The 20,797-nt window shown below is 58.4% G+C and overlaps 1 protein-coding gene across 1 annotated transcript; it reads right to left on the bottom strand.

The window, feature by feature from the left end:
- Positions 1 to 924: 924 nt before the first annotated feature.
- Positions 925 to 20,797, bottom strand: LIMK1 (LIM domain kinase 1). Its single transcript, XM_034670000.1, has 15 exons — positions 20,665 to 20,797; positions 17,384 to 17,522; positions 16,988 to 17,097; positions 15,724 to 15,930; positions 11,059 to 11,164; positions 10,782 to 10,948; positions 9,588 to 9,771; positions 8,659 to 8,745; positions 8,209 to 8,340; positions 7,016 to 7,075; positions 6,676 to 6,741; positions 4,321 to 4,477; positions 2,766 to 2,821; positions 2,345 to 2,502; positions 925 to 2,249 (listed from the first exon to the last, which is right to left on the bottom strand). Exons 1-15 carry the CDS (start codon positions 20,703 to 20,705, stop codon positions 2,087 to 2,089), a joined length of 1,833 nt encoding a protein of 610 aa, XP_034525891.1. The 5' UTR covers positions 20,706 to 20,797; the 3' UTR covers positions 925 to 2,086.

The following is a 20,797-nucleotide window of genomic DNA, read 5'->3' as shown; positions in this document are numbered from 1 at the left end:
CTCCAAGGTCCTCGCCAGCTTCCAAGATGGCCCCCAGTGATCCCTTTGGTACAGGTGTTCGTGGCCCTGCATTGTCCCCTCCCACACTGAATCAGGGTTGGCCCGTGAGACCAGTGGAATATGGTGGAAGTAATGCTGTGACTTCTGAGATTAGGTCATAAAAGGCAGTGAGGTTCTGCTTGGCTCTCTTGGGATGCTCGCTCTAGGGGATGCCACAGGGGCGCCCGAGGAGCCCTGTGGAGAGGCCCTGACAGGCACAGAGGCCTCTGGTCAGCCACCAGCGTCAACCTGCAGCCACGTGAGGAAGCCCCATTACAAGGGTCCTTGGAAGCGGACCCTCCGGCTCCACTCACGTTGTTAGAGGACTGCAGCCCAGACAGTACATGACTACCCCCTCAGGAGAGACCCCTGACCAAAGCTGTTCACCCAAGCTGCTCGCAAATTCTTGACAGAGTTCAGCCACAAGCCATCACTGTTCTTTCAAGCCACCGAGTTTAAGGGGTGATTCAATGCGCCAACACCAGATAGCTAAAGTAACCCCCCCTTTCCCTAAATGCCCCTGCTGGGGGGCGCGGTAGCTGCTTCCCAAAGTTCACCATCTCTGGGATAGCCCACTATCCACTTTTTACCCTTCCACTGTCTTTCAACCGCTGCATCAACGGTCCCCTGTATCAAACGCCCTCTATTTGAAAGAGCTAGCGTGATCTGTTTTCCTGACTGGATCCCTTAGAGTTTTAGAAAGAAGAGAACGTTTGTTATTACATGAGAGCAATACATTCCCTTGTATCTCCTCCCCGCTCCCAAACCCAGCTTTGGAGAAGTCTCCACTCGAGTGGCCTGCCCCCTGGGCTTCTAGTCACAAAGAGCCGCTCTCGTTCCTGGTTCCTCGGGGCCCCAGACACACATGGCAACGGGGAATCTGGGTGGGGAGTATGGAATTTATTTATTGTTCTGAGTCTGGGTTTTTGTTCCTTAGACATCACGATTCCCGGACGGAGGGGACGCGTCCCACCTCCCGGACTCGTAGTCCCATGGGCCTGTTTGGATTGTTTTCCAGGTTCAAAGTGCACTGAGAAGGCTTCACAGTTTTAATACTTCCTAGATGCTCAACTGAGGCAAAGTGACAAAATGGCCCCCCCACCCCCGCCCGCCAGAAAAATAAAACCCCAAGCCCCCCAACAGCAGCTGCTGCAGCCCTATGAAAAAATAATACAAATTCTTCTTAAAAAATAGATTACACAGAAAGAACCCAGAGGACAGAGGGCCATGGGGCGGGGCGGGGAGCCTGGGGAGAAGCCTGGGAGGGGTACCGAGATGAACTGCGGGGGTTGGGATGCTGGTGGACACGTGCCTCGTCCGCTCTGCCCAGCGTCCCTCTGTGGCTCCGCCCGGCAGCTCTGACCCAGGGACCCGACTCCCCCCTCCCCCAGCGGACCCTCCCTTCACCCTGAGGCCTGGTACCTGCTTCTCACTAAAGTGGCTTCAAGAAAGAAATGAAGAGACCCAAAGCAAGAGAGGTCTGCGGCCGAGCTACCGGGGACTTCCATCCTACAGGGGCAGACCTCTCTGTGTTTGGGGGTTTGGATAATTACCAATACCTGTGGCTACCGAGACACCCCCCCGGGGGGTGATGCCCCCCAGCCACGCGGCCTCTCCCTCACTCTGCGGCCTCTCCTACGTACCCAGCCATTACCAGGCACAGTCTGAGACTGTCTACCGGCCCAGCCTCAGAGGAGCTGCAGACAGGTGGGTGTGCACAGGATGGCTGGGGGGGGCGGGGTGCAGGATGGCACGGGACTCACGCGGGCCCTCCAGCTCATGCAAGGAAAAGCGGGAGGGGGCAGCCCCACCAAGACAGAGGTAAGGCAGGGCGAGGTGACGGTGTGTGCAGCCAGGCCAGCTCTGGGGCCAGGGGCAGAGATGGGGCAGGGGCCATGGCCCGCAGGGGAGGAGAAGGCAAGTCAGGGCCTGGCACCGGGGAGGAATCTGGGTGCCTCCCGCCCAGCGAAGGGCTCCACACCCGGCCACGACCTGCAGAGGAGTGTGGCGCCGGCGGTGGGGCCGGAGGCAGCTGGGTGGGCTGGGCTCAGTCGGGGACCTCGGGGTGAGCAGGCAGTCCACTCTCGCCACGGCGGTAGGTCTCCCAGAAGCCCCTGTCCAGCTGCTCCAGCTGCGGGCCCAGTGGCAGGTGGCCGGCCAAGTGCATGCGGAGGGTCTCCAGCCACTGCTCCAGCTTCACGAAGGAGGGCCTGGGGTGACAGGGGGCTGGGGTGGTGGGTTCTGCTCCGCAGGGTACCGGCCCCACCTCTAGGGCTGCTCCCAGCAGAGCCCCAACCGCACTTACCTCTTCTCAGGGTCCAGATCACAGCAGCGCACAGTGATGGGGAAAAAGCTCGGCGGGCAGTTTGGGGGGCAGTAACGGTCCAGGAAGCCTCGCACATTGAGGCCAAAGTCCATGGTGCGGGGCAGGTAGTCAGGGTCCGCATTCACCCGCCCAATGATCTGTCCCGTACAAGGCCCAGCAGTTACCCAGGGTGGTGGGGGGTAGGGAGTCCCTGGGGCTGGGCACCACTTGGTCTGGTACCTGCCTGGCCAACACGCCCCCTGGGGGTGCAGGCTGCTGTGGGTAGCCCTGTTCCCAGGAGCTCCCCCTGCCAGCCCCCCAGCCTGGGGCCCCTGCAGACTTCCACCTGCAGCCCAGCAGTGCAGGGAGTGGTCGGGAGCTACCAAGCCTCATGCCAACTGCTGCCCGCCCCTGGACCTACCTCGCACAGGACGATTCCAAAGGAAAACACGTCCACCTTCTCGTCGTAGCTGCGGCCTGGGTGAAGAGATCGGCTGTCAGCAGGTGAGGCTAGCTCAGGGGCCACCCGGTTGGGACCAGGAGGCAGAGGCTAGCAACCTCCGTGGGAACAGGGCTTAGGCTCTGCCCCCTTCCCCCACCCCAACCAGTTCTGAGCAAACTTTGGGAGATAAGGAGAGCCCTGGGCAGGGGGTTCTAGGCCCAGCTCGGCCACTGACCAGCTGTGACTCTAGGCAAGTCAAGGACCACGTGGTGGCCTTGAAAATTATCCATGTAAAACCCCTGGGATGTGTGACATTAATTTATCGGGAAAAACGTCTCTGCCAATATGATCGCTAAGGATCTTGAGATGAGGGAATCCTGGATTATCTGGGTGGGCTCTAAGCACCATTAGAAGTGTCCTAAGGGAGACTGAGGAGGAGAAGACACAGGAGAGGGGGCAGGGGCCACGACCCCAGGACAGCCACCAGCAGCTAGAAGCAGCAAGCAGTGGGTTCTCCCCTCAGATCCCTGCAGGGAGCACAGCTCTCCGGACTTCCGACTTCTGGCTTCCAGAACCATGAGAGAGTAAGTTTCTGCTGTTTTAAATGGTCCAGTTGGTGGAAATCTGTGGATGGCGGCCCCAAGGACAGGCAAAGGCTCGGAGCCTCGGGCTCTTCAGCTCTGACACGGGGAATGAGACCATCTACCACAGGATACTGAAAACCACCCGTACGGCCGCTCTCATGTGTCGGATTCTGACTGGTTTACAAACTAGCTGATCCTCACAGCCCCCCCTGAAGGTAGGGAGTGAGCCCCATGTTGCAGGTTAAGTCACTGGGGTGGGATGTGGGCGGCTATGTTAACTCTGGGCGGTGCTGGCACCGAGATGCCTCCGGCCCTGCCTGCCCTGACCCCATTGTGCACCTGCCCGGGCGGGGGCTTTATAGCGCACCATGCAGCCATACGTGGGTCACCGGGTGACGGGCCTGATAAAAAAGAAACGGAGTGGGAGAGAGGCCCCAAGTGGGCCAGGCTGTCCACCACCTACTCCCTGGGCCCCATGAAGATGTCACCTTGCATGGGACTTGCAAGTGTGACTAAGTCAAGATCTGGGGATGGACAGAGGATGCTATGACCACAAAGGTCCTTATGAGGGAGGCAGGCACGGAAGGAGACCTGACAACGGACACAGAGGTCCAAGAAGGTGCCAGGGTCCTAGCCTTCGTCAGAGGACAGGGCCTCGGGCCAAGGAATGGAGGCAGCCTTTAGAGGCTAGAAGGGAAATGGGTTCTCCCCTCGAGCCTGCAGAAGGAACCCAGCCCAGCCGACACCTGACTTTCCAATCCCAGGACTAGATAATAATTTGGTGTTTAAGCCAAGTGGGTGGTGATTTGTTACAGCGGGACAGGAAAAGGAGGCACAGGACCCAAGGAGGGAGCCGAGGGGGAGGAGGCGGAGGCCAGGGACTTGGGGGCCACAGACCGGCCTGGGACCCCTGGGCCTGGGTGGATGGGACGGGCGGGCGGCCCACTCACCATTGATCATCTCGGGCGCCATCCAGTACGGGTTACCCACCACCGTGTAGCGCTTTTTGCGGTCTGCCTTCTTGAGGCTTCGCAGGTCTTCAGGTTGTGTCTTTTCTTCCACCATGAGCCGGGCCAGCCCGAAGTCGGCCACCACCACGTTCTTGTTCTGGGGTGACGAGGAAGCAGGGCTGCACTGAGACCCGCTCCTGGCACCACCTGCCCACCCCACGTGTAGTCGGGACCGATCCGCAGACAGCTCCGAGGACACGCCTCAGACACCCTGGGGCCTGGGCTGCCGGGGCGCCCGGCTGTGCAAGGGAGGTAGCGATTCTCATTCAAGACCCAGGTCCTCCGCTTGACCCGGGAAAGCTCTGTCTGTCACTCCTCCCTCCAACGATCTGGGGAGGTGCATGTTAATTTCATCCGCACTTTACACACGATAATACTCAGGCCCAGAAAGGTTAAGAAAGTTGCCCAAGGCCATCCAGCTGGTCAGCTCCACTGTTCTAGGTCTGCAGGAGCCCTTCTAGGCCTGTAGCCCTGTGGAGTGGAGAGGCTGACTGCTGTGTCTACCCAGCAAGATGGGAAAATCAGGGAGGGTGCCCCCCTGAAGGACAGGGGGCAGGCAGGAGCCCTGGGGCACTGGTGCCAAGTCCGGGGGCTGGGGAAGTCCTCTAGCAGACCCTACATGCCAGCCCCAGGATTGGCCACGGTGCCGGAAGACTGAGGAGTGGGCACAGAGGTGGAGACGGCAGGGCCCCAGCTGGGCGGGGCCCAGGACCAGGCTCACTCCGTAGGGAAGGACTCTGTGTCACTTCTGGGAGCGATACCAATGTGACAGGTGCCTGGAGAAAACTGTACAAAGATAGCAGACAGAGGAGGCACTGAGCACACGCAGGGTCTGCCAGGATCGTTCAAGCGCTGATTCCTGCCCCATTCTGCTGAGGGTGTCCACTTTTGAAGAGCCCCCCAGACCCTGCTATGGGAGACCAGTAAGGGTGACCACCGGATTCTCGGAGGCCCCAAATGGTAGGCAGAAGTTTTGGTTTGTGCAGAGGTGGATTCTGGGGATTGGGGGGGGGGAGCTCACAACTCTTATCAGATTCTCAAGGGATGCTCCCTGCTGCTGGGTAGAAGCTGCGAGAGGCCACCCTGTCCCAGTCCAGCACACCACACTGGCTCAGCCCTGCAGTGACGCTCATCGCCAGCAGGGGCAGTGTGAGCAGGCTCCGGGAGGCCGGTGGCTCCACCCCTGCCCACCTCTCTGTGCTCACCGCCCACTGCTTTCCGAGACCAGGTGCCCCCAGAACCTCCTGAAAATTCCCAGTGGGCTGAGACACCCGCCCTCACCCCCACCCCCACCCCCGCCAACTCTAAAGGAACCAACTCATTGCTTCCTGAATGTCATTCTGCAGGGCCTGAAACACTTCTTGTACTGAATTCATTTGGCAAATGCCTGCCTGGAGAACTTCTTCCTCCACGCCCGGATCGCAACCTGCCTGTGGTGCGATCAAGGGTCTCCTTCTCCAAATTCATGTCCACGTAGAATCTCAAAGTGACCCTATTTGGAGACAGGACTTTTGCAGATGCTACCAGTTCAGGTGAGGTTATACTAGATCAAGGTGGGCCCTAAATCCAGGGCCTGCTGTCTTTGTAAGAGGACACACAGTGGGAAGACTCAGGCAGTGGCTGCCGGCCAAGGAACGCCAAGGAGTGCCAGCAGCCTCCAGAGGCTGCGAGAGAAGCACGGGACAGATTCTCCCTCAGAGCCTCTAGAAGGAGCCAACCTTGTCAACACCTTGGTTCAGGACCTTTTGCTTCCTGAACCCTGTGAATGCATTTCGGTCGTTCCAAGCCCCAGGAAACGAGTGCACCACCTCTCCAGCTGGGCATGGCCAGTCATCCCCCGCTGTCTCCTGTGGACAGCCCTCCGTCCCCACCTTCAGACCCTGGGCTCCCTGCCCCCCTCCCCACTACCCTCACTTCCCCTTGACCATGCACACACCCACGCCCAGGCCCCCCTCTGGACCTGCAGTTGTTCCTGCTGCGTGCCGCAGGCCTGGCCACTCTGCCGTGGGCTGTTCTGGCAATGCCACGCTCACGAGCTGTCACACGTTACCCATCGCTTTCTCCTGTACCCATTTATCAGAGCCTTCTAATAACCTGGGATGTGGGCGGCTCAGAGGGCCGCAGCCACAGTCCAAGCAAATGGCCGAGCCGGGTCTGTCCGCCTCCTGGCGCTGCTTCAGCACAGGGCGGAGGAGAATTGGAGGCAAGCCAGGATCCTGGTCCCCGAAAGGCCCCGAGGCTAGGAGCGTGCGGGGCGGGGCTCTTGCCCTCTCCCTCCCCGCCCAGGCTGCTCACCTCTCGGACCAGGCAGTTGTGGGAGTTGAGGTCCCGGTGGATGATGTTCATGGAGTGAAGGTAGGCCTGGGGGCAGGGGGCACGGAGGTCAGGAGGCCGCTGTGCTGAGGGAGCCCAGCCCAGCCAGCCCTGGCCCCCCAGAGGCTGCCCCAGTCGGGCGAGTGAGGGGTACTCTTCCCACCTGCATCACCCACCCACTCTGCTCTTTCTCAGAGCTTCCTGACGGCTTCCGTCTCAGACTTCCTTGTAAAGTTTCAGGTTAGTGGAAAAGAATCTTTTTGTAAGTGGGGTCAGATCACCCAGCCCAGCCCCCCTCACCCCCCCCCCCGAGGCTACTCACCATCCCTGAAGCGATGTCCTTGGCAAAGCTCACCCTCTGACTCCACGGGTACTGGCTGTCCTGAGGGGGCGGAGAGAAGGGCCAGGATGGGCCAACGGGGCCACGGTGGCAGACCGGTTGGGTGAGAGAGAAGCCAAGGGAGCAAGTGTCCCAGAGAGTCCAGTGACCACCCCGCCCTTGCACCCACACCTGTCCGCATCTAAGGGGTGTGGGTGGGTAACTCAAACACATCAGTTTCCAGTATGTGATTTCAAAACACAAAGTGGGGGATACGCCTCCATAACTCCCCATCCAGCTCTCTGGGGAAAAAAACCTCGCTCTTCAACACAATCCCATTCTTTCAGGTTTTTAGAAAATCTGCACCTACTTTCCTGTACGGGCAGAGACAGAGGGGCCCAACGAGAGCGCCTACAGAGCACCAGCGAGGAGGGCTCTCGGCTCGGATCATCTGGAAACACCGGCTTCTCTCACCCCGTCCCCCAGCCGCAGACCTCGAGTACGGGGTGAGGACATCAGAGCGCGTAAAAGACCAGAGTGCAGTGAGGAGCCCCGAGCGGGGGTAGCCTGGCATTTCCAAACTGCACTTGACCACAGAATCCTTTCTGAGAACTCGCACCTGTGAGGGGCCTGCAGGGACCCCAGCTGAGGGAGGGAGGCATCTGGGGTGCGGTTGGGGAACAGGACCGCTCGGTCTCGGGGATGCCGAGATGGGGCACCGTCCACGAGCACCAGGCTGCTACCAGCTCCTCCCCAAATAGTGCTCAGTTTGGACATGCGGTTGTTCTCCAAGCTCTTAAAGTTCCTAATTTTACACAACATAGTAAATAGTACAAAGGCCCCCAGCGGAGAGGTAGCAAAGGTGCCTTTCCTGAGGTGTTCTGCCCGTGGCAGGTAAGGCTGGGATGGCTGCTCTGGGCCCGGGAGAAAGGGCCAGGCCGGAGGTCCACAGGACGGCCTCCCCGAAACAGCCTGTGTGTCCTCTCCATGAAGCTGCCGCCCTCTCTGGACCTCAGCTTTAGTTGGGAGTTGGTGGCTCCCTGTCTGATTCAGAATCAGGGTCTGGAGGGCTTTGGAGACCGGAGGCCAACCGCACTGAAGGGGCCGAGGGGGCCCAGAGAGCAGCTGCCTGCCCAGGGCCCACAGTGTGGCGGCGGGGACGGGGCAGCAGGCGGGGGCTCTGCCCGGGCACTCACCATGCTCTTGATGATGCCCCGCAGGGTGCCCCCCTTGATGTACTCTGTGATGAAGTTGAGCCTCTTGTCCTTATAGAGCACCCCGATGAACTTGAGCACGTTGGGGTGCTCCAGGCATCTCATGACCTTCACCTGGTGGGGTGCAGACAGGCTAGGCCTGGGGCTGTGCCCCACTCTCTTTCTCTCCCCGCTGCCCTGCCAGAGGCCACCACTGGTCCCGAAGGGAGAGGAGTCCCCGCCTGTCCAGCCCACACCACACCCACTGGCCACTGTGCTGTCTGCATGAGCTGTGCCCACCCCCAGGGATGTCCTTGCCCTTCTCGCTCTCCTGGCGAGATACTTTCTCTTCTTCCAACGTGTGGCTTGAGTGTCCCATCCTCCCGGAACCCCAAGCCACCCCTCTCAATGGAGAAGTCTGGTGAAGACGGGGCAGCAGTTCTGCTCACTGACCTCCTTGAGGAATGTCCTTTGGGTCTCTTCGTCGAACCGGATCAGCTCCTTCATCACCATCACCTCGCCCGTCTCCCGGTGCGTCACCTGTGTGGGGACACCGAGGCACTGAGACTCAGTGCCGACAGAGGCTCTGCTCTCTGCCAGCCTTGAAGAAGGCCCCAGCCCCACCCCAGAGCTGCGGGGGAGATGGACACATGGCTTGAAGCTCTTCACAGGCATTTCAGGCGATGCCCCCCACCCCCGAGGGGCGGGACTTATCTATTCCCTCATAGATGAGGCAACAGGGCCTTAGGAGGCTTCCTGATAGCATTCAAAGTCACCCAGCAGGAGGGAAGGGGGTGGCTGGGGCTCAGGTCCAGGACCACCTGACCCAGCGCCCAGCTCTCTTTGCTCTGCTCTGCTGGGTGGTCTCCTGGAGGTCGAATGGAGGCTCTACCAGGGACTCCCCTCCCCTGGGAAGGGGACCGGGCACAGGGCCTGACAGGCGCCTTCTGCATAATCCTGAACCTTCCAGCTGGGTCACAGCCAGGGGATATCAGAGTCGGGGAAGGGCTTAGTCTCTACTGGGGTTGTGTGGGAAGGGGTAAGCAGTGTAGGGGCCATGAGGGGTTGGCCTCAGGCTCAGTACACACAGGGCCCTGGGAAGGGCGCCTTCTGGGTCAGCCCGGGTTGCCCTCCCACCCCCCACCTTCCAACCACATCCTCCCCATAAAGCTCTAGGTCTCTCTGAAGTAGGTCCCCTCGCCCTAACCAGCTCAGGGAAGCCCAAGTGGACAAGAGTACAGGCCAGGAAGTCTGGAAGCCAGATGCCCTTTCCACTGTGGGTTTCTGGAGGCACTGGAGGGAGGCATGTGGATGAGGGCTCTCACCTGGACCGTCCCCCGCTCCCACTTCCGGCCCCACCCCTGCGCAGGCCCACGCCATACCTTGATGGCCTGGCCGAAGCAGCCCTTGCCCAACACCTCCCCATGGATGAGGTCTGACGGCCGGAAGATGCGGTGCGGCCGGCAGACCACGCGGAGGGATTCGGAGCGCCCCAGGTCCTTGCGCTGGGAGGCTGGGGAGCCCAGTGAGCCGGCACCCGGAGACCTGTCGGTGCTGTAGCTCCTCCTGGGGGGGCACACGCGGGCTCAGGGTCACTGGGGCAGGTGGCACCAGGCCTCAGCCCTGACCCCTGCCTCCTGCCCGCCACACTCCCATCCATGCCAGTCCGCGTACGATCAGCACCCCCACCACAGTGCGGGCGAGGGCGCATGCAGGGCAGCTCTCCTGGGCGGCCGTAAGGTTCTCGCCCCACCCTGACCAGCACCCAGAGCCCCGTCCTGGGCCTGCCGTCCTGCTATCCTGCAGGTGGCCTCCGCAGGACCGTCTGCCCTTGGCCTGCTCTGCCTGAGCCGAGGTCAGATGCTTTGTCTCCCAGCATTCGGGTGCCAAGTCCTGGGGTGTGGAGGCTGACAGCCTGGCCAGGATGGCCTAACCCTGCCGTGTAAGTGGCTCCACCGGGCAGCTAGAGCTCCAGACAAATGCATGCAGGGAGGAACGACAGGCCTTCGACACCACCGTTTTTTAGAGTAAACGCGGTTTCCCCCCAAAAATCTTTGCCCAGAGTCCTGCGCAGGCCTCAGGGTGAGTGGAGTGAGGACCAGGCGGCCTCTGGGTTTCTTCCTTGTGCTCCCCTTCCCTTCAAGAGGGTATGGGGCCCCTGGGACCTCCTGCCTGGGCCCCTGCAATGGCCCGCGAGCCATCTCTGGGCTCGGGCACCCTCGTGCACAAGGGACGGGAAACGCGCCCTTTAGGTGGCCCACCCCTCCCCAACGACATTCGATGCTCCCATCATCCTGAGCTACCTGCCTGCTGCTCCATGAAGCCAGGGCGCCCCGTGAACCCTGGGAGTGCTGTGCAACCCCCAGCCGGGGGGGGGGGCTTGTCCCCTGCTTTCCCACCTCTCATGACCCTTCCCCTCTCTTAGCCCTCTGTATCCCTTGCTGGCCTGCTTTTCTGCAAGGCTGAGTCCCCCACCAGACTGGGAGCTCCTGGAGGACAGGGACCAGGCCCTATCTCCCCCAAGGCCCAGCGTCCGTGAAAGTCTCTGGACACAACAAGGCACGGGGCTGACTTACAGGACAGGCTTCTGCCGTGAAGAGCTGCCCACCTCCCCACTGGGAGTGTGAGTTGGGGAGAACAGGAGGCTGGGCTCAGGACCCGGCCCGTGACCCAGCGTGTCGTGGGGATCGTGCTCAAGAGTTAGCTGGAGTAGGCGGCTGGTTTCCTGGATCAGCAGGTCAATCTGGGGAGAGCGGGCGTGCCACAGGTGAGTCCGAGCTGGTGGAGACGGAGCTGGGGAAGAGTCGGGCGTGAAGGCACCCCAGTCCTGCTCACCAGACTCAGGACCCATACCTCATCCAGGGGCACATTCCGGATGGGTGTGCCATTGATTTCCAGGATCCGGTCTCCGACATGGATGGAATTCTTCACATCGGGGCTCATGCAGCCTGGGTCCACCCTGTGGGGATATAGTCACGGTGGTCAGACCCCTGCCTGCCTGTCCCCCTGGAGCCCTGACGGGAAACCAAGGCTGAGGGGATCAGATCGCAGTGAGGGAGGAGGCAAATTCATTTCTATTTGGCATGCCTGACAGATGGCACCCGTCTAGAATCTGGAGCTCTGGTTTGGTGGGGAAGAATTCTGTCACTGATTATGGGTATCGGCTACGGGTGTGAAAGTGGAGAAAAGTGCTATTTGCTGCTTTGGCCTGGAGGCTTAGGGGCTCCCATTCGACAGAGCGCGGTCTCTGCCACACAGGACAGACCGATCCTTCCAAATGCCTGCTGTGCTTTCGGCCTCCACTTCTCCAGAGTCAGCAGCACGGGGCTAGCAGCCCACCCTGAGCCACAGCGGCAGCCCAGAGACAGGATGGCACCCATACTCGAACCTGCGGAATGGCCAATTTGCCAAATTTATTTGCTGCTTTGAACTCCTTGGTTACCTTGTGTTCCTCTTGTCTTCACAAAGGCTTTTTAAGGAACGTTCACTTTGTCTTTGCCCTGAGATGGGGGAAGCGGTAGGGAGTGGAACAAAAAAGGAGACCGGGGACTTTAAGAAAAAGGTTTCGCAAGGGGCACCTGGGTGTCGCAGTCGGTCAAGCATTTGATTCTTGGTTTCGGCTCAGGTCATGACCTCAGGGTCATGAGATGGAGCCCACCTCGGCTCTGTGTTGGGCGTGGAGGCTGCTTGGGATTCTCTCTCTCCCTTTCCCTCGGCCCCTCCCCCCTCCTCGCATGTGCTGTTTTTCAAAAAAAAAAAAAAAAAGAAAAGAGAAAAAAAAGGTTTATAAAAATTCTCTATTATCAAGAGTATATTACTCACGTGGGGGAGCTCTGCCTTACCCTGGAAAGCCAGGTAATTCGTGCAAGAGAACAGAGTTAGGCAATCACTACCATGTGGCCATCGCAGTAAAAGCGATAACAGCTAAGAACCCTCCACGGATGCTAAAACGTTTGGGGAAAGGCTGCTGGGGGCAGGTGTTTACAGACTCAAATCTCACAAACGACTTATTGATTATGTTACAAAGGGGAAAAAAAAAAAAACCCAGACAGTAGACTGTACTTGAACTAAGTAATCAAAGGCGACATCCCCAATAAAGGGCACGCTTTATTTATTTTTTTTATGTTTTTTTTATTATGTTAGTCGTCATACAGTACATCCCTGGTTTCTGATGCAAAGTTCGATGATTCATTAGTTGCGTATAACACCCAGTGAAGGGCACGCTTTATTGACTTCGTGGGTCTGGTTGGAGGATGCAGGAAGGACACGGCATCACAAATGCTGTATCAGGTCAAAATGCATAACCTGAATCTGACAAAGTGGACACAGCCGCCAAACCCAGATGGAGGGGCATTCTACCGAATAACCGGCCTGTACTCTTCGGAAATGTCAAGGTTATGAAAGACAATGAAAAGCTGAGGACCTGTCACAGATTCAAAGAGACTGAAGGGGACATGAGGGTTCAACGCCATGTAAGGTCATGGACTGGATCTTGGGAGGAGGGAAATGGCCAGAAAGGATGGTGTTGAGAAAACTGGCAGAATTTGAATGTGGACTGTACACTGGATTGAAGCATCACGTCAGTGCTAATTTCTTCAACATCATAATTATGTTATAAGACATGACTGATTACATAAGAGAATGCCTTTGTTTTTAAGAGAATGTGTAAAGTATTCGGTGGGGAGGAAGGGTCAGTAGTGCCTGTGACATACTCTCAAGTGACAGTAACTGACAGCAATGTGTCCATATAAATAAGTCATACAAACATACACACGTGTATATGTGGAAGGAAGCATACATACTCTAAATGCGGCCCCCCAAAAAGTTAAAATTGGTGAACATAGGTGAAGGGTGGGCAAGTATTCAATGTTCTTGTTTTGGTAAATTTCCTATAAATTCGAAAATTTCAAGATAAAGAGCTGAGAAACAGTTGAGCATGTTTCATCAATACAAGCTTCTAGTGGGTACAGTCTTCAAAGTACACTCCTTAGCCTCCCTGCCTCCCCTCAGTCTCCTGCTAAGGCGGCAGGGGGCTGGGGCACACATGAATTAAACCTTCCTTCAAATGCTGCCATCGACAAAAAGAAAAGCGGTCCACAAAGACTTTTTTAAAACAGACAAGTCAATCGGGTCAGCAGCCTTTGGGGGGGCTGGGCGGCCCCTCCGAGGGCGTGGTCTGGGCCAAAATTGCTGGGAAAGCAGATGCTGGCTGGTGAGGACGCTCATCCAGCGAGGGAGGCAGGGAGGAGGTGCCACTGGCTTTCTGGTTCTAAAATCCCGCCTGGTTTCGAGAGACCAGCTGGTCTGGGAGTTCCCCCATCTCTCCCACCAGTCTGTCTGCCCGCTTGTGTATATGAGGCAGCTGCGGGCCTGGCTGCCGCTCAAGGTGGGGGAGCAGAGGCAGAGGGAAGACCGGACGCATCCCTCCCCGGCACCACCTTCCCTCCTGACCAGTGCGTCGCCGTGGTGCCGGGACCAGACAGCTGTGGGAGAGGCGTGCTCTAGATCCAATGGAAGCTGGCACTGGGCTCCCAGGCAGAATTTGAATGTGTGTGGGGGGGTGGTGGCATTTAAAGCTACTTCTCAAGGAGTCTATCAAAGCCCAGGAGAGATCTTAGAAGGCTCCAAGGTACCCAACTTCCTCACTAGGCAAAGACCCTAAAGCCCAGAGAGGACGGGGGCTGCTTAGTGTCACACAGCATGTTGGCAACGGGGCTGGCTCCTTTATCTGCCTGCCTTCTTGCGTTTCAAACCTTTTCTATATCCTTCAGGATCTTCGTTAGGGATGACCTGCTCATATCAAATCTTGGTTTCCTGAATCCTGTCTGCCTAAATGTGTTTTTATTTCTCCCCCTTTCTTGAAGGGCATTTTCATCAAGGATAGAATCTTAGGTTGACGGTTATTTTTTACTCAGTGCACAGAATACATCATTTCGCTTATTCCCAGCTTCCTCTGTTTCTGTTGAGAAATCAGTTGCCCCCCTTTGAAGATAATTTGTCTATTTGTCTATTTTCTATGTCAACTTTTTTTTTTTTTTTTGGAGAGAGAGGGTGCTTGCGAGCAGGGGGAGAGGGAGAGAGAGAATTCCAAGCAGGCTCCACATTCAGCATGGAGCCCGACATGGGGCTCCATCTCACGACCCTGAGATCATGACCTGAACCAAAATCAAGAGTTGGGACACTTAACCGACTGTGCCACCCAGACTCCGTGGCCACTTTTAAGGACTTTTCTCTCACCTTTGGTGTAGAAGTTCCACTAGATCTGTGGGTGGATTTCTTTTTATTTTGTTTGGGATTTACTAGGCTTGTGTCTGTGGATTGGTGCCTGATGTCAGCTCTGGGATGTTCTTGGCCACTGTATCTTCAAATGCCACCTCCTTCCCATCATCTCGCACTTCTCCTGGGATGCCAGATGGCATCCGTGTGTCCTAACCACTGTCTTCCATGTCTCCTAACCCTCTTTCACAGCTTTCGTCCTTTTGTGTCTCTGCCTCTCCCTTCGGTAGTTTAAAGCCCTCCTCCACCGTTAAACCCTTGCATTGAGGTTTCCATTTCAATAATTACATATTTCATTTCTAGGGGTTCTGTTTGGTTCTTTTCCGAATTTATTTGCTCTTTACTCAGTTTTCCCCAAACATCCCTTATTGATTACAACATATTGAGCATAATTATTTTATATCATTTCTGATCATTCCAGTCTCTGGAGAGTCTATGGGTCTGGGTCTACTTCCTGTTGTTTCTGTTGACTCTTGCTCACAGTGCCTTGTTTCCTTATGCGGTCAGTGATTTTGCACTGAATTGCTCATCTTCCTTGGGACACTGAGCTCGGTAAAGTGAAAGGATCTGCATCTGATGCTATCAGGGACTGGGGAACACTGCCAGCTGGGAAGTACTTGAAACTTTTACAGTTGTGACTTGGGGGGTTTTTGAGCCATCCAGGCATATGAATTTGGGTTTGCAAACCCAAGTTTGTGAATTCTCAGGAGAGAGTCCCCCCTCCCCTTCCATTCAGGCTCAAATCAGTTTATCTTCCAGTTCTGGGAGTGGGAGGCTGATGGAAGGTGTGGTCTGGTTCTCGTTCATCCTCACTCTGAGAGCCTTCTGGGATCTCAGCCTAATGGAGGAGGAGTTCTCTAATGTGACCGGCTTCCTTGAGCAGGTCAGGGCTTTGAGAGGCCCAGCTATGAAAGGACTTAAAAACTGAAGCTTAAGTTCACTGAGTTTTGATTTGGCCTCAGGGCATGGCTGTTTTTCGTGGTTCTGCTGATGCCCCTGGGCTCCCTGCATCAATTATCCTTGACCTGGTTACTCCTCCTTCTTGTTGGGTTATACATGGATTAAAGAAGTTGTTTTAAATATTTTATCTAACACCGGTCATAATTTTTAAAGGAATGACTGGACCAGGGATGTGGCATACAACCCTGGTTGTCAGAGCTGGGTTCTATCTGTGCCCAAATGCTCACCCAGCCCTAGAGTCCGCCACCCCCCCCCAGCCCCCATGACTACAGCCAGACTCACCCCTGGACACGGACGGTGTGGGAGTGCTCTGTGCTGCAGCCCGGCAGACCGTGTGGGGGGTCGATGGAGACTGAGAGGCCACGTTTGCCATGAGTCGAGGCTGGGATGGATACTAGGGTAACTGTGTGGGGCAGGCGGGAGCCGGGGGAGTCGGGCAGGATCTGCTCGATAACGGGGGTCACCACGGTCTGATAGTAGCAGTGCCCACTGCAAGGGCCACGTGTGGTAGGGACCCAAAGAGGGGGAAGAAAAGAGTGTCAGGACAGTCAATGGCATCACCGCGCCCCCCATCTCCCAGCCCTAGGCTCCTCTTTCCTCCCCACCCCCCCTTACGGCTCCCCAAGGCAGGAGGGTCGTAGCTGCCCTATAGGCTTGGAGCAGGAACTGAGCGCGTCTGGCCCAGCCCCTGCCCCTCTCAGTCATTCTGGGCTGGTCTACTCCTGTCATGCTGTAAGCTGGCCAGGAAAAGGCCTGTGGATAAATCCAGTTCAGGAGGAAGTCATTAAAAGCCCATTTGGGACTAAGCCATGCTGCCCGGGGAATCCAGCATTATCAGCACTGTATAATAGAGAATTCGTCTGGTCTTTGTCCTGGTTCCTGGGAAAGAGGGTCTAAATCCTTAGAATAGGAGTGGCCCTCAGCCCATACCTGAGCCTGTGTTGACAGATGACTCAGGATGGGAGCCAGGCACCAGAAAGAACCAATCATGTGATGATGGGGGGGTGCCTGTGACCCAGCCCGACCTTGCAGGAGGCGGGGGGGGGTTCAATCACGTGGCCAATGATTCAATCAATGGTGCCTACGTAATGAGACCCCAATAAAAACCCTGGTGATGCCAGGGCAGATGGGGCGTCACATGTCCTGATTCCTGATTCCTCATTTGGGGACCCTCCCACTTTGCTCTCATACAAAGGGATCTGTGCCCTTTATAAAAACCCCTGTAATCCTAAGTATAGGGCTTGCCTGAGTTCTTGGAGTCGCTTAGTGAATTCTCAAAGTTGAGGGGTTGTGGGAACCCCTGAACTTGGGGCAGCTGGGGACTGGGCCTGAACTTGCGGGGTGTGTGCCAGAACCACCCCTCTGTGACACGGGAGAGTGGGCGTCTAAGGCGGCCGTTCTCGGTGTGACTCCTGTGTCCTTCCTCAGTGACTTCTACGCCCAACTTCTATTAACACCTGCGCCACGCGGGAGGGGAAAGGACCCCGGTGTGGAAGACCTGGAACGGGGTGGGCACCGCAGGCTCGGACGGGGCCCAGGCACTCACCAGTACAGCTTGGAGTGTTCCACCAGCGTGTAGGTGTCCCCGTCCCCGATGAAGGTCCCGCACGTGAGGCAGATGAAGCACTCGGGGTGGTATTTTAGCTCCCCGGCCACCTGGCAGGGGGGTGGCGGGGACAACCCAGCTCAGCAGCCCCTGCAGCCCCCATAGCTCCTCCTCTCACCCTCCCCTTGGAAGGGCAGACCTGACCCAACTTTGGGGGCCTGGCTGGCCAGCTAGGATGCTGGTTCCAGAGACACACAGACAGACCAATGGGCTCAGAAGGCGGGGGTTGTCCGAGCCAGTGAAAAGGAGAACCAAAGAGGGCCGGGGTAGGGAAACCCGTGAGGATGCACACATGCCTGCACCAGGCACGGGGTGTGAGTGGGGCAGGGCACTTACCATGACCAGCCCCTTGGTGATGTGCTCTGAGCACCCGTGGCAGGACTCTCCATAGCGGGCCCAGTAGTCCCTCTTGCAGAAGAGCTGCCCATCCTTCTCGTAGTACTGGTGTGAGAGGGAGGCACTGCATTCACAACACCTGGGTGGAAGAGGCACAGAGACTCAGTCTGGCCCGGGCCCCCTTCCCCACAGCAGGTGCCTCTGTAAGAATTAGAAAAAGGCGTGCCTTCCTTGGGCAGAAGAAGCCTGTGCTGGGGCCCAGGGCTTAGCAGGTGGAGTCTAGGATGGCTTCAGCCTCTCTTGGCCCCTCGGCTGGAAGCCTCTGTGCAGTGCACAGCCTGTACAACCACCCATGGCAGTTCTGCACCCAGAGCACCAGATCATCTGGCCAAACTGCCAGTCCCAGGGTGAGAGATGCGCTTCACCTCTGAGCCCCTGTCCTTTGTCAGGCAAGGGAGATGGCCCAGAAAAGGCAAACAACTTGCTCCTGCTCACCAGTCCCATGGAGGGGGGAACGGAACCTGGGCGCCCAGGACTCGGGTGGGGCTGATGCAGATGGCAGTGACCTGGTGAAGCTGTGAAGAGCTACCACCTGCTGGCACCTGCCCGCTGTCTTGGCTAAACGTACTTAATCCACACTGGCCACCACGAGGCAGATGAACTCTGGAGGCTCTAAATGCCCAAGGTCGCGTGATGGGTGCCACAGACCCAGAGCAAAGCTACTCCCTGTTCCGCTACAATATAAGGCAGGAATGTGGCTCAGCAGACACCAGCCAGGGTCAGTGAAGACAGAGGATCTCCTTGTTCCTGAGACCTCATCCAGCCCTCGGGTGCAGCAGCCCCAAGAAGGGGGCTCGGCCTAGCCCTGCTCACCCCAGCTCAACCAGGGCCCTAGCACCCACACCCGCCCTCAGAGGAGCAGTGGCGCTGACACAGAAGGCCCGGATGTGTGGTCATCAAGGCCAGGACCCCCTGCCCCGTCGGGAGGGGCTACGGGAGAGGCCCAGCTGGGGCCCCTGAAGGAAGCTGGGGTGAAAAGATGCACCTGCTTCCTTCCATGTGTTATCCTACAGGCCAGGAGATAGACCTACATGCCTGGCATCCTTCCACCAAAGTGACCTGGACGGGGACCAGCAGCTCAGCTAAGCCAGGATGAGCAAATGCAGAAATGCACGATGTCCTGGGAACCAGCCAGCAGGGGCACAAGTCACACTGGGTTTTGAAGGGCCTAACTGAGGGTCCTGGCTGCGTATGTACTCTGGGCCAGAGTACACAGTGAGCAGAGAATCTGCCTGGCTCCGCTGCTTGCTGAGCGCCCTGGGTCATGTGCCAAGGTCAGGCAGGGACCCGGTACCAGGTTCAGAGCTCACGCCCAGTAGGGAAACAATCCAGGAGAGGAGGGCAGGGAAGATTGGGGCCTGAATGAGACTCCCGGTCCCCAGGCGCCCAGGGAATCCTCAGCCTCTGCAGCCAGCACACGGATGGTCACACAGACCACACTCACTGATGCTCTTTAGGAACCGGGGATGAAGAGGAGGGCAAGGACGGCAGCCAAGAGTGCTGGTGGGACACTGTCCCTTTAAGAGGATCCGCCAGTTCCCCATTGTCTGGGAGCCTGAGGGGAGGGGCCGGGGACCACAGGCGGGGGCTGGGGATTGGGGAGAAGACGGCACAAAATGCCTGAGTTCAGATGCACCGGGGCAGGGGTGCACGCAGAAAGGGGGGGGGTCCATTGAACTCCAACTATGAGAGGTAGGGGTGGGGGAGGGAGAGCCTCTGGAGGCCGCCCTGGGATGTGAGAGCAGGCAGCGGAAGCAACGCTGGCCGGGAGCCATGACGTCATCCTCAGCCCTTCCTGCCCCCGCAGACCCGGCCCCAGCCCCGGGCGCCCTTACGGGGCGCGCATCCCACTGCGGGGCGGGCGAAGGGGCAAGTAAGGCGCGGGGCCTGGAAGGAGGCCGCCCAGGATGAGGGGGATCCCGAGTGCACGCCCTCAGGAACCTCCAACCTGGCGAGAAGGTGCGCAGCGGAGACGTCTCTGCGAAGGGGCGGGCGCGCGCACCGCACGGTGACCTTGGGGAGGTTCCCCCACCGCCCGCGCGCCCTGTGCCATCAGTGAGTGATTCACTTTGCCCTTCTACCGGCTAGACACTCGGCGCATCACAGCAGTGTCACCACAGAAGTCTCACCCTCACTGCTGGCTGCCAGGCTGCAGGAAGCAGGGCCCCCGCCTGCCTCTGGGTGGGTGGGCCGGTGGGGGCTCCGGAGCAGCCGCCTTCCTCTAGGGGAAGAGAATGCTCTTCTCCAGCCTGCAAACTCCTAGGCCGGCACTCCCCGCACAAACATTCCTCACTGTAGCAGCCCTGGAAGACGGGGCGCTGATTCCCCCAAGGGCGGGGGGAGCACACCGGGCTCCACGGCCACCACTTCCCTGAAGCCGGCTCAGTCACCAGGCTGGGGTGCCCCCACATGCAGTCCGCACTGCCAGCCTCTCTGCCATCACCCCAAGGGCTCTCCGAGGTCCCACGCCAGGCACCCACAATAAGAACCTGGAGCCGGTCCCCACTGCCAGCATCCCAGCGCCACTCCCGGGGGGCACGGCCGGCTGGGCCTCCATCTCAGACAGGGGATGTAGCCCAGGCTCATAGAGCCCCTTGGTGCCGGCACTCAGGGCCTCAGTGTACCTCTTAGCGTGGAAGGCAGAGAGGATCCCCTGGCCCTGTCCATGCCTTCATCTCTCAGCCCCATATCCAGCCACCAGCCAGAGGAGGAAGGTGGGGCTCTTGGGGGTGCCCCCACACGTGTTGCTGCCTTGCTGCCCCCAGCTGGGATGTCAGGGGAGGAGCACCAGGGACCGAGGGTGTGAAGGGACACCCTGGCAAGACAGAGAAACTGGAGGACGGGCAGGCAGGCACAGAGCCCAGCTCAGGCACCGAGGGCTGTACTGGGGGGCAGCGGCCAGCTCCGCAGGGACAGGTCCATCCCTCCCAGGGATGCCCTCTAGCCAAGGCCACATCCCTGGACATGAGGGGTGAAGGAAGAACAGCTGGAGGACCAGATTCGCAGGGAGACCGACCAAAGGGCAAGAAGTCTCAGCGGCGGCCGGCCTGCTTCCCCCAACAGGCGGCCAACAGTGACCGAGGAGTTTCAGTTCTCCTGCCCCCATAGCAGCCCAGGCCCAGGTAGGTCTGCCCCACAAGGTGGCCTCCGGCCCCAGGGGGCCCTCACCCCAGGGGCCCTGCCTGAGCTCTGGGCCAGGTGGGGGGGGGCTCTGCACTTACTTGGCTCCTCTGAGGAAGCGGCTTCTTCTTAGGGCCAGCATCCCTTACAGCAGAGGGGCAGTATGGGGGTGGGCCGGCTGGCAGCTTCCCCATCCTCCTCCAGGCCCTCAGGATTGGAGGCTGCAGAGGGTGG

Source organism: Ailuropoda melanoleuca, chromosome 10 (assembly GCF_002007445.2).
Source record: "Ailuropoda melanoleuca isolate Jingjing chromosome 10, ASM200744v2, whole genome shotgun sequence".
Classification (NCBI taxonomy): domain Eukaryota; kingdom Metazoa; phylum Chordata; class Mammalia; order Carnivora; family Ursidae; genus Ailuropoda; species Ailuropoda melanoleuca.
This window is presented reverse-complemented; position numbering and strand designations above follow the sequence as displayed.